General features: G+C 39.2%; 1 protein-coding gene across 5 annotated transcripts in view; it reads right to left on the reverse strand.

The window, feature by feature from the left end:
- Positions 1-7805: 7805 nt before the first annotated feature.
- The window catches only part of POT1 (protection of telomeres 1), a 58970-nt gene continuing 53319 nt past the window's right edge, over positions 7806-13456 (reverse strand). For all 5 annotated transcript variants that reach the window (XM_033058082.1, XM_033058081.1, XM_033058079.1 and 2 more), the window contains 3 exons: positions 12888-12979; positions 10665-10770; positions 7806-9636 (listed from right to left, as the gene is read on the reverse strand). In XM_033058082.1, coding sequence (XP_032913973.1) covers positions 9524-9636; positions 10665-10770; positions 12888-12979 — 311 coding nt within the window. In that variant the 3' untranslated portion in view covers positions 7806-9523. The remainder of the gene's footprint in view (positions 9637-10664; positions 10771-12887; positions 12980-13456) is intronic.

Consider the following 13456-nt stretch of genomic DNA (forward strand, 5'->3'; position numbering starts at 1 on the left):
AAGGATTTCCACAACAGGACAGTCAGCAACAGCTGCCAGGTCTTTAAGGACTTCTGGAAGAACCCAAGCTTTATTACAGATGAAATCTCTTTCTCTGTATGTTCTCAGGGCAACCCTGCATAAATAAGAGTAGGCAAGGGGAAAAAAAGTCACATTTTTTCCTATTCACATGCCCTCCATTCATATGTTTCATTTATGAGTTGCATCTCATCATAAGCACACACAACTTACAACAAAAACTGTCCTGGGAGGGGCATAGCACATACGATTCCCAAGGCCGCCTGTGGTTCCTTCCTAGACTGGCTTAAAAATTATGCATTAGTCAGACATCTTCTGTCCATGGAGATAAAAAAGGAAATACTTCAGATGTACTTCTAATAAGATAATATGTTTGCTCAGGCTAAGCTTTGGATTTTGCCTAAGTGGACACATGGCTAGCCAAATGAATAAGCCTATGGCAAACCTTACGCAAAAAAATAAATGTCATCATTTTCTTGGACAGCAGTGCAGGACTTAGGGAAGACAAGTGCTTGCATCTATGCTTGTCTCTTCTCTACAGCAAATTTTTGGTCATCATCCTCAATTTGTGTATATTTAAGTGGATTTCCCTTTAAAAGTATCCTGATGTTGCCAGAACAATAAGAGTAAACATGAAAAGCTTAAACATCCTCCAGATACATGCCAAAGAGATTTCCATTACAAAACAGAGGATGAGTAAAAGGCTCAGGCTAGAGGGTCTGTCAAGAAGATCTTATTTACAAGGAGAGCATTTATTTTCCAGTATCTGCAGATAATAATATCCAGGAGAAATCTGTGAAGAATCTCTCAATTTCATCTTTTACACATTGATAAATCAAACTACATTTTCTTTCAATGAGCACATACATCATTGGGCTGCAGTACTTCCAGTACAATTAAAAGAAGAGATGTGATACTCATTGCTCAATATTTTGAAGCCCTTTCCATCCACTTGCACTTAGTACTAGATGATAGTGCCCCTGCCTGAAGCACAGCTGGGTAGAAGTTGCAAGATTGTCTAATTTCTAAGGGGTTGATTTAACCTTAAAAATATGGCTGTAGTTCTGCTTTATACAAAACAGATGAGTTGTTTGTACAATTAGGCCTTAAGTGTTACGTTCTCCTCTTGATTAAAATGCCCAAGGCCTCTATTACCAACTATTTGTTGTGTGTGTCTAGTACAGGGAGGGGTACAACTCTGAGGGTTAAATAATTTGTTTGTCAGACAACTGGGGACAGAAGGGTAGCATGCTGCACATTCCTGCCCCATGTTATTCCTGCTTCTAATTTGATAAATCAAAACTTTTATGGATCATAACCAAATTTATCTTTGTTTATCAAAATCCCACATCTCATCAAGGGTCTGACTCTGCTCCATCAGGGAACATGTCAGAATTTTTGGATTAACAACTTTCCAAGTTATTTATTATGTTGTCAGTTGTCACACTCCTCTCTTTAACTAAGATCAGGACATCTCAGGCAGCAATGGCCAGACATCAGTGTCAGTGCAAACATCTGCTCCTGGGCCTGCTAAGTTAGAGGCTGTACTGGGTACAGATGCACACCTGTCCATATATGTTTTGAAACTGTTCAGACACAGTTATTGTAATCTGCTGCTTCTATTTTCAATTTGTCAGTGTTCTCTTTTAGATCTAGACCAACTGTTGCATCTTTTAATATCTAACTTTTAAAAATTAATTTGAGGACCAAGAGGAGAGTACTGCTCTGTTCTTTGAAAATGGACGGTGTTTTATACCGAGGAGGTTCCAGCTCTTTTGGGATCCCAGTAAGACAGGCACTGACACTCAGAGCTGGTTAGATGATTTATTAAGTATGGCAGCTGTAGAGGAGGTGACAGCCATCTGAGTCCCTTTTGAAGCTGAGAAATGCAGCTGTTGCAGCCAGAGGAGCCCCTTGTTGTGGGTCACAGCACAGCACACGGTGTTGTGCTGGGCTGGGGTTTGCCAGCTCGGTGTTCTCTGGCATTCCCAGGTACAGACTCACCCGTCATTGACGGCTGTCATGTTTGGAATCTGCACTCAGCATTGAAGAGCCCCGGGGACAGTGCACTCCAATACTCCTAGCTCAATAAAAGTATGGTTCTAAAGAGGGGCATACATATAATTAGGGTGGGATACATATTGAATACATGAAAATTGGTTACCTGTGAATTTTTTATGTATATGTTCATCAGTTATGCTATGGTATAAAGCAGTTTTATGGTACCTGTAAGAAAAAAATCCCTTTTCAATACCTCAGTGCCTCCTCTGGGGCCTCTGCTCTATTTGAGGAAGTAGTCTTGTGCTTTTTATCAGATTAAGTTTTTATTTACTATTTGGTTTTAGTTTCAGATGAAAATTCTTTACCAAAGCAGAATTACCAACAGCAGAATATATCACTGTCCCATTTTTCCATGTGTCAGTTTTAATTAGAATTGATTTCCAATTCTGATTTGCTTTGTTGCACGTGCTCTTGACAGGAGTATTTGGTACAGCTCTGTGCTTTCCTGACACATATTAGCCAATGACCTCAATATTTGAGATGAGGCTTGAGTACCTTTGCCTTAGCCCCTAAGAAAGGAGCTCAGGATTCCCTGCTCTATCACATTGTATCAGCTACCTCTTCACCCAGATTGAAAAGTAGGCCAGACGTTCACATCCTACTAGGCCTTACAGCAGTGCTAAATGAATTTTGAAAATGATTGCTCTTTTTAAACTGCCTTGATAAGCTTGCTGTGAAAAGGTACACTTAGAAGAGATCATTGTGGAATATCCTTTTCCAGAAAAAATTATCTGATATGAGTAGGTCCTGGCACTTGGTGAATGACAACTATTGTAATTTTGCTAATTCTTTTCCCATACAGTTTATAAAGGATAAAAACAAATTCCTACAACTGGACACAGAGGAATCAAACTTGTTTAGAAACATAATTTTGAATTAGTCTAATTAATCACTTACAATAGATTGGAATAATACTCAAAATGTTATTTAGTATTGAATCATATGGAGCACAGCAGTCAACAGATCTGCATTAGGATTTGCAATGTGCAGTATCTAATTTATAGAACTGCCATGTTAGATATTTAAGGTTCATCCTCATTCCACATTATTCCTCCATGTGTAACTTCTGACCTCCCTTTCCCAACCCTTCAAAGAAAGCTTTTGAAGTTTTCTTTTCTGTTTCTATTTCCTGCAAGAAGGACCCAAGCCACAGCACACTGCTAAACAAATGGATTGACTGACCTGTAGGGAAAAAGCAATTCTTCACCTTTCTCCTTACTTTTGAGTCTGTTTGGTTTACTCTCAACAAAACAGCAAATAATGGAAGCAGATATTTCCCTTTAAGTCACATGCAGTTCTCTGGGCAGTGAGTCCTTACACACATCATCATTTAGTTCCCAATTCAGTGTCCCAGCTCTCCATGCTCTGTTCTCTCTCACTCCCCCATTTTCACCCTATCTGTCCCCTGCAGCAGAATGGGGAAGAGAATTGGGGACAAAAAAGGCAAAGGTCACAACTTGAGGTAAGAACTATACATTGGAAATAGCAATGAAACAAGAAAATGAACAGTAACTAATGAGAGAGGGTATAAGAAAAGAAATTATACACATAGAAGAAAATCCCTGATAGTAGACCAGAGGGGGCTTTGCCATGCTTATTCCACTGCAAGGAACCTCTTCTCAGAAGAGAATCCCTTTCCCCCAGCCCTGGCAGTGCTGTGAAGTGGTACAGAATTAGCTCTGCATCCCAGCCATGTCCACTTCTAGCTACTGCAAATAAATTCCCCCTGTCCTGGCCAGAACCAGACACACAACACTACATGTACCAGGGCACCCCTGGGAGGTGATGGGAGACCACAGGGTAGCATGTCCAGATGGCCTCTGACATCTCTGTATCCCAGGCTTATGTCAAATGCAGTCACTCCAATGTTTCCACTCTTATTAATGGGATTTTACTCCTTTAGCATAGTGAATATGTTAAGAAAAGTATATCCCTTCAAGATGGAGCAACAAATGTATGTCAGAGTGATAGCATATAAGACAGCTGGGTGGTGAAAGCCCCTTACTCACCCCCTGTTAAAAACAATACAGAGCCCTTTTGGTAAATACACATCCTGTCAGCAACTGATCATATTTGTCACTTCAAACATTGCTTCAGAGGGGCTTTGAATTGCTTAAGGCCTCATTTGTAGACAGAAGAAGAAAGAAATAAAATCTGTAATTAAATCTGTTCCAGCAGCAGATTTCAGTTTCAGTTTTGCTGCTCTTTTAACCAAAGAATTCAAGAATTATTTATAAACTGTCATTATACAGAGAATTCCTTTCAGTGAAGTAACACCTCCATAATTCAAAGATACTTGATAGCTGGCCTTTGAAATTACAGCTGAATACAGACTCAATTCTAAAGGTGTAGTTTGTACAAAACTACAGTAGTTTCACGAATACAAGCCGCACGGATTATAAGCCGCACTTCCGGTGCCTCGACAATGTTGCTGTCTTTGTCAATAGATAAGCCGTACCCCGAATATTAGCCGCACTTTCGTTCGTAGCGAGAATCCGTGCGCAGCTTTCACAAATTGGCCAATTAGTAACAGGATCGCGGCATAGCGGGGTTTACTGGCTCGGGGCGGGGCCAGGCAGGCTCGGCCCGCTCATGGTTGCCGACGGGGCCGGCCGGGTGGTGCTGCAACCGCCGCCGGGCTCACTGGCCCCCCTCTCCCGTCAGCACCGCCCCGCTGCCGCGTTTGCTCTCCCTGCCGGCGGGCCAGCCGCCACCGCCACTGCCAGGCACGCCGGCTGCCCCGCTGCTGCGTTTACTCGCCCTGCCAGCAGGGCAGCTGCCACTGCCGCTGCCAGGCACGCCGGCCGCCCTGCTGCTGCGTTTACTCGCCCGGTCGGAGGGCTGCCACCGCCGCCGGGCTCGCTGGCCCCCCTCTCCTGTCAGCACCGCCCCGCTGCCGCGTTTGCTCGCCAGGCCGGCAGGGCTGCCACCGCCGCCAGGCTTGCCGGCCGCCCCCTCCCGTCTGCACCACCGCCGCGTTTCCTCGCCCTGGCCGGCACTGCAGGCCCCCGCACCGCCAGGCTCCCCCATGCTGCTGGCCCCGATTCTGCTGGGCTTCCCCCGCTGCCAGGCAGCCCCACCCGCCAGGCTTCCTGCTTCTGCCATGCTCCCCTGCACTGCTAGCCCCAGTTCTCCCGGGCTCCCCTGCCCTGCTGGCCCGGGCTCTGCCGCCCCCCTGCCCCGCCCTGCTGGCTCAGGCTCTGCCGCCCGCCCCCCACACTGCTGGCCCCGCCTCTGCCAGGCTTTCCCACCTCTGCCGGGGCCGGCCGGGCTCCAGCTTGGCTTGGGGCTGCCGCGGGCTCTCACTTCCGTGTTGGCAGCTTTTAGAATATTGTTCATGTATTAGCCACCCTCGAATATTAGCCGCACTTCCGGGTTTCCACCAAACTTTTGGTCAAATTGGTGCGGCTTGTATTCGTGAAATTACTGTATATTTTTTTGTCAGTGTCAGTTTAGCAGTGTCAGTCCACAGGCTGCACATACAAAGAGCAGAAGGTACAGAACAAAGTTATGCTTAAAGCTTTGTGTAATAGAACAGCTGTTATTAAAAAAAACCCATCCAAAACCCAAAACCATTTAAACCATTTTCTTTGCTGGCACGTATTTCCCCATTCAGCATATATTCTTTTAAAAAAATTCAAATTAAACCAAGTATCTACTAAATGTAGATTTATTCCTAGACTTTCAGTCTGCTCTGCTTATGGAGACAAATGGTACCGAAACAAGTTTTGTGGAGATGTCTCTGTAGGCATGTATCAGAGCTGTAGCAGAAAACAAGGAAATCCACATTGTAGCACATTGTTCTGGGATGAAGTCCACCCATAACTTCACCCTAATATAAATTCATTAATTGTAGCATAATTCTGCTCATCATTTTTTAAGCACTTCGGATCTGGAATTCCATCATTAGATGAATGTTTTCCCAAGCCATAGTTCTTAGTGGGAATTTCATGTATAAGAAATACTGTGAACAGGAGCTGTAGCAAATTGTATCATAAAGACTCTCCATCACTTCTTTTTTTATTATTATCCTCTGGAATAGTTCTTTCCTTCTGTGTACATTTTATGCTAATTTTTTGTTTCCAATTCTTGACATTCACTGTGCACTTTGTATAACACTTGAAGTAAATTCTTATTTGGATGGTTTTTTCCACTCTCCCACCAAATAAAATTTTTTTGCAGTGGTCCCATTGCACTTGAAGAACTTGAAAATATGCATCACTGGAAGAAGTTGAAAATATGTTTGCTTAATTTTTTCTCAACTCCATTTAAATATTTGGCCTTGCCCTATACAGTAGTATCCCAGTTTTACATCTTATTGCAGCAGCTTGGCCAAAAAGTGACCTAATGTGCATAAATTCTTGTGATCTAAAACACTGTGGTATTGAAAAGCTAAGCACTCATCCCTGTTAAGACAATAAGCTCTCTTCCTTCTGTTGCAAACCTCAGCTTGTATCCTCTGGGCTCCACTGCCCTTCTTACAATCTCACTTCCTGCTGCTCCATAGCCAAAGGATTAGCATTAAGCGAAGCATTTCAAAGCCTTGTCTGTAAACCCCTGGATCCCGTAATGGCAAAGCTGATGAGAAAGTTCAATCACTACTGAACAGCAGGTCACCTACCAGGAATTACTCCTTGTTTCTGCAATGTTATTTATTTAAATTTTATCTCTCCTTAAGTTTTAAATTCCCTTAAAACAGACTTCAAGGACCAATTTACAGTCACCCCTAAAAGCACTATTCCAAATCCATTTTGTTTTCTTTTTTCCCTGAAAGTACCATTTTTCTTTTTAATTACAATTTTATCATTTTTTTGGCATTTGTCCATGTAATGGAGCAATTAATAGGTTCATGTTTCTTTATTGGTCTTTTATAGTTCTATTATTTTTCCTCACAGCTCCTCCTTTTATATTCAGATATTCTCCCCCCTTGATGATGTTGCTGTGCGTGATGTGCTCCACATTCCATGCATATTTTCCCTTTCTAGTAGGAAGGTGATGCTTTGATTCAGTTTTCCTATATGCTGGCATGTATGCAGAGGAAGAAGGATGTGAAACCAGCAAGACATGCCTGGAGTTTTCACTGGATCTTAGCGTACCAGTATTAACCCAATCTTCTACTGGTTCAGATTCTGAGCGTCTTTAAATATACATTTCAGTAATTTAAAAAGTATTACAGTAGACATTTGATCATTTATTAATGTTTTAGAAACTGAAGTCACACATCTGGTCAAGAAACTCACCAAGGGAAACAGGACTTTTATTAGTAATTAAGAAAATTTTAAGTAATGGCTAGAAGTCATTGTTGCCTGAGATGCTCATCTTTCAGAAGCCAGATCCTGCTGGTGCTGCATGATCTGGATACGACACTCTCAGGATTTCACCCACCAGTCACACACTCACAGCCCTCAGCACTGACCAGGACAGGAAACTAAGGTTGAAGTCCCACCTTAGTGACTTCCACTGCTCCATACAAAGGCTACCATTGAGAGCCATTTTTAAATGTCTGTCCACTAATTCCTTTCTATACAGTGATCTTTAGCATGAACAAATATATAATTATTAATTTATTTTAATGCATTGTACTAAGAAGAAGAATCAAATGTACCTTTTAATCCAACAACTATATACATTCATTTGGAGCATTATGTTGGATGAAGGCTACTGATGACAAAGTTTTCACAGTTATGAAACAGAAATTAAAAGTTAAATACAAGCAAAAAGTCATTATATGGAGAACTCTTTATTAAACATTTTTATACAATATTCAATAATAAAAAAATCATGTGATGCACATGGAGTTTTTCGGCAGGGATCTCAGACAATGCATGTGATGAAATTGATTTATTTTACACTGAAGTTCAAAACATCTTTTTAATTTATTACTTTATGAAGACTTACTTAGAAAAAAAATGTACAATACCAGTATCTTTCAGAGTTGTTAACAAAAATCTAGAAATAAAATTCACATTTTCTTACCCTATATAAAATAAAAGCAAAGAAGATTGCCTTCAATTTAACTTTGAACTTGTGAAAACATTTGGGTATGGCCAGTTTCTGAAGTTTTATAATACTCATTTGTTGCAACTGCTTTTTGTTGATGCATTTATGCAAAAATTAAAAAAAAACTTTCTTAAGTCAGTAGACTCTAATTAACTGCTGTTTCAATTCCAAAATATTTTTATGTTTTAGAAATTTTTACAGGAAATATGCACTCAGCACTTTTAACATTGGTTGTCCCTATACACTCATCAATAAAGAACAATATCCCGGCTTATGACATATAAACCCAGCATAATTTTTCACAGTACAGGAAAATTACCAGAGGATATTTAATGAAATTTTAAGACAAATTGCATAGTCTGTTAAATGGCCCTCAAAAATGAAAAAAAAAGTCATCTACTATAAAAATAATAATTTACTTACAAATATTCCATCTTGCTTCTGAAATTCTTTGTTAACAGTTGCTGTAAATACTAAGTAATTTTGTTCTGATGGAAAGCATTTGATTTGACAGGGATTTCTACATTAATTATTCTGAACTTGTCCCAGAAATTTCTGAATGCAAAGTAAAACCATCACATAGTTTTTCTAGTCCAGCAGAATTTTCAATGTATGATAGCACCAGACCAGTTCTGTATCTCTAAATTTAGGCACACAATCTAATTATGTACACTGGAAAAGGCAGATCGAGCCTTTGAAAACACAGACCCAGCTAATAAACATGCTAACAACTTTGTTACCCAGCAAGGCCACCTCAGAATCATTACCATCTACCTAAATGTCAATATTAGTTCTACAATTTTACACTACCTTACTTTCATGGCTTGACTTCAATTTTAGTGATTATCACTACATGGTCATGTTCACAACCCCATCAGAATCTACAGTAACTGGTACATGTAGCAGTTACCTGAGTGTTACTAACAGGAGGAGTTTGTCTAAATGTACAGATCAGTACAAAAACAAAGAAGTCTCTAAAAACTAACCTCCTTGTCAAACTGAGAACAGTAATATTGGCTTGCACAAAGTAGTCTGAGTTAGTGAAGAACTCTTTTTCTCTGCCTCTGTTGACGTAATTAAATACAAAAATGAACACACAGCATCATCCTGATTACATTTTTCTGAGTAAAAGTCACGAATTTAGAGTAACCTCATCACTGCCTGTTTGAAGGATAGATGGAAAGTTGATTGCTTTTATCAACCTAAACCAAGCAGCTTCCAGTGAAAAGCTTAGCATCTACACCTGCCCTTAGATCACAAAGTTGTGTGCCAGGAAAACAGCAAACACACCAAAGTATAATTCCCATTCCCATTCGTACGGAAACTAAAAAACAGGTTGAATTCCTAAGAAAAGAACAAACTTTTTTTTTAAAATACAGTCTCTGATCCCAGCCCCCCACAGAAACTGATTCTTACTGGATTACTGCCAATTAGCAACATATGACTATACAACATCATCAGCAACTGTAGTGTCAAAAATTTGGTAACAGACTTGATTTTTCATTGCATCTCTGACATTATAGGACCTGATGAAGCATTCCAGCCATGGCAAGTCACCTACAAACAAAATTCAAATTACTGTTCAATATTAATTTCTAATTTTTATAGGAGACAAGTATAACTTGAGCAAGATCTTAACTAGGATATCTAAATGTATACAATAGTTTATAATAAGACAAATTAATTAACTTTGAAATTCCAATTAGTAGCTTTTAAGTTTCCCACAAGATCTAAAATGGTGTTCAGTGACAGTCTTCCAAGACTTGTCCTCCCTGCACCAGCACTCCACAAAACACTTGGACCCAGTAGTCATGCCATAGTATAAAATACATATATGTTATTTTTCCAATAATAAAATTCATCTTCATGTGTTCCAATGAGACAATTTCACTGGTCTCAAAGGGAAAATCCTTTACAGTGTTTATATTATAGGAGCACTTTAGGTATGGCAAAGACTCCAGGGTGATTGTAGTGGTCACTGACAGCCATGTACTTGGAGTGTGCTCTGGAGGTTGGAGCTGCATGGCACATCCATCCACCTTGGACATGTGTAGTTTAGGCAGAGTTACTTTCTGCCACAACACATACAGTGCACAAAAATCTCTGTGAATGGATTTGGATTAAGTAGTTGCTCAATTTACACAGGTATTTCACATGGCAAGGGATGTTCTAAGTCAGCATGTACAAACAAAAGCAGGATATCACCCAAAGCATGTGCCATATGCTGAATTTCCTTTCTGTCTTCCCTAATGTGCTGTGACATTCAGTATGAGGGTGTTCCAGTTAACTTCCATATGAATACAGATGGTGTGTTAGTGCCTGCACAGGCATGACTGTATTCACACACCACTGCATGCTACATGAAAATTTACTGAATAATTTCTTTTCTTTCTCAAAGGTAGAGTTAATATGAAAACATATTTCAGAACAAATGAATATGAACTCTATTTTCAGGCTCCATAATTTTTCTGTATTGAGTTTTGCCTGTGCGTAAGTTGAATTCCAAAACTTTGCATATGCAATAGCAGATTGAAAGATCCCTTCCCTTCCCACCCATCCCCCTTTTAAAATAACAGCAAGCTGACCTAATTTTCTTCCTGGAGGACAGAGCGTATTCATGGTCATCTGCATCTTTTGCTGAAGAAAATTACTAGTTAAGATTTCAGAGGCAGGAATTTGGAAAAACTTCTCCTGAAAGAAGAGAAAGAATATGAGGTGTTGAAAGAATTGTAAGAAATCATTAGCCAGAACCTTGATTGCATGTTCTTTTAGGAACCTAAAATCAGGTAATACAACAGTTACTGTGTTAGTAGTGCTATTTCAAAAAACTGTCTGGATACAGAAAAAACCCAAACTGTCTGAAAAAATTTACAGTCTGTTTTTCAGTACCCCATAATATTTAGGGACTATAGCCACCCAGAAAGCACATGTTGGTGTCTATACGTAACTGGCAGATATTCCTCATGAACCTCCATAACCAGACAATATCAGACAATGCTATGGCCAGAGAGAATGGTCAGCTCCCCTCAATAGCCCCTCCCTTGAGAGGAACAAATTCACTGGAAAACAAGGAGCACTGCAACCTGCCTTTGTATCTGTGGAACTCAGTGTGAGTTTCATTTTTTGGCGATTTTAGAAACTATGGAGAAAAGGCTTATACTGTGGGGTACACTTCTGAATGGAGACTGAAAATAATAAATGGAACATTAAAATGTTAAATAAACAATTTCTGTGTATTATTAAACCACATACAGTAAGCATGACTGAAAAAAAACTTCAAGTTTATTCTTTCCAAGTCTGATACCCAATTTTGGATCTTTAAAGGCTCATCATCTTATAACTTCTCAGAGTAAGCTAAAATTTTTGGTAGAAATTTCTCATTTTTGTTAAAAGATACAAATACAGAATAATCTGCCGCTGTATAATTTTTGTATGATGTGTAATGGCAATGATCAGAAGTTAGTGGATCATCCAGCAGCAAAAATGACACAGGTAACTTTCTCTTCTTCAACTTCAGTCTTCTTCTGACTAGAAATTTTTCATTTTTTTTTCCATGACTAACTTTTCCTGTAAGGAGGGAAGGAAAGAAAAGCACTGAAAAGCACTATGTACCTATGGAAGTGCAACTGGAAGCTAATGTAAAGCTGCACTTCAAAGCAGCCCAGTTCCTTCTCGGGTGGTGCTAAAGGACTGGAGTTTAGGCTTGAAAACTCTTGGCTTGTCTTTGAAGTACCACCAGCAGGAATGCGAGCAGCTGGCACTTCAGAAGAAACTGTGGGTATTTTCCTGCAGCTAAACTGTAGTACTGAGCAGTATCTGATAAGAAAGTGACCCACCCTGAAGGAAAAATTTTTGGAATTCTGCATCAAGAGATGGCTTAAGTATTTTCCCCCACCTTCCTTTTGCAGTTTAGTTTCTTGATATAAAAAGGAAAAAGAACAGTAGAGGGAAAAGATGACTGGCTGAAATGGGGATTGTAATCTTTGATCTCCTTTGCTGTTAAAACACCATTTATTTTAAGAAAAAACACATTTTTTCTGGTATTTTTACTTACAGTCTCAAATTTAAACAAGGAAGAGTAGTCTCTTTAAAGTCCTATTCAAAGCAATTTAATATAATGGCAGAAAATGTTCAGGTATATACACATTAAACAATACTGCTGTGCAGAAAAAAAATCCCACTAAATTGTTTTTCTGTCTCATTTTGTCACACCCACATTGCCGTGACATCATGTCTTCAGTGTCTCAGGTAGCAGGTCTTAAGTTGCTTCAGAGAAAACTGAAGATAGGTTAATTTGAAGGTTAGTAAAGTAGTTGAATAAACTGAGTCTGAAATCCAAGATAAGTATCTGTACAGATAGAGTTGCCTAGGGAAAGAGGGCCTCCTCACCTCATGATCATGTGAAACAAAAAAATCAAGCATTACTGAATTGAGAGATTCTGTGGAGTTAAAAAAAAGAGGTAATGAGATTTTAAACTGATGCAGAAGTTAGCTGCATAAATCCTGAGAATTCCTATCATTCACACAGCATTCAGGCTGCATAATTTAACATTGCCAATTAAAGAGAAATTCAGCCATAGGAATACATAAAAGTTTATGGAAATACCAAATAATCTATCTTCAACCTTAAGTTTTTATGCTTTAATATTCTATATTCTGTACAGTATTAACAACCTTATAGCACTATAATTATTTCCACAAAACACTGCAGGTAACATAGAATGAATATTTGTGCAAATACATTTGCCATTAAAAACAAATAAAATCCAAACTCACATCATCTGTAGAGTCTACTTAGATTTACTTACATAATCAAAAAGGTATGCATTTAGTGTTCCTGTTTCATCTACCAGTGTAAACTTCATAATAAAAACATACTGGAGCAGTTCAATACCTAAAACTGAAAAAAAGAAAAATTGGTATTTCCCTGAGAGAATGTGCAAGGCAAACTATAACAACTCAAGCTGACAGTATCCTTCTTTTAATAGCAACTGACTTTGAATATTGTCATTAGAAGTATAAATTAAAAGACCAAAACATAGAGGCTCTGATGTCTGACAGCAAAATGTCCTTTATCTCTTGAGACCACACCACAATTCACCTAGAAAGACTTTAACAGATGAGCCTATAAAACCACATAAAGATTTTTAAGTACTTATTCCCATGCTAGTGAACAAAAAGCTAGTATTTGCTTCAATCTTAGATCCCACCCATATAGTAGCACAAGGAACACATGAAGCACAGAATACACATAATTGTTGTGGTATAATTCCTTTCATTTGAATATTATTTCTTGCAGACTCTCTGGAACATGAAGTTTACAGAAGATAAAAGTTTAACTTGTATGAATCATTTAATAAGACTTTAGTTGAGGTCA

Source organism: Catharus ustulatus, chromosome 4 (genome assembly GCF_009819885.2).
Source record: "Catharus ustulatus isolate bCatUst1 chromosome 4, bCatUst1.pri.v2, whole genome shotgun sequence".
NCBI lineage: Eukaryota > Metazoa > Chordata > Aves > Passeriformes > Turdidae > Catharus > Catharus ustulatus.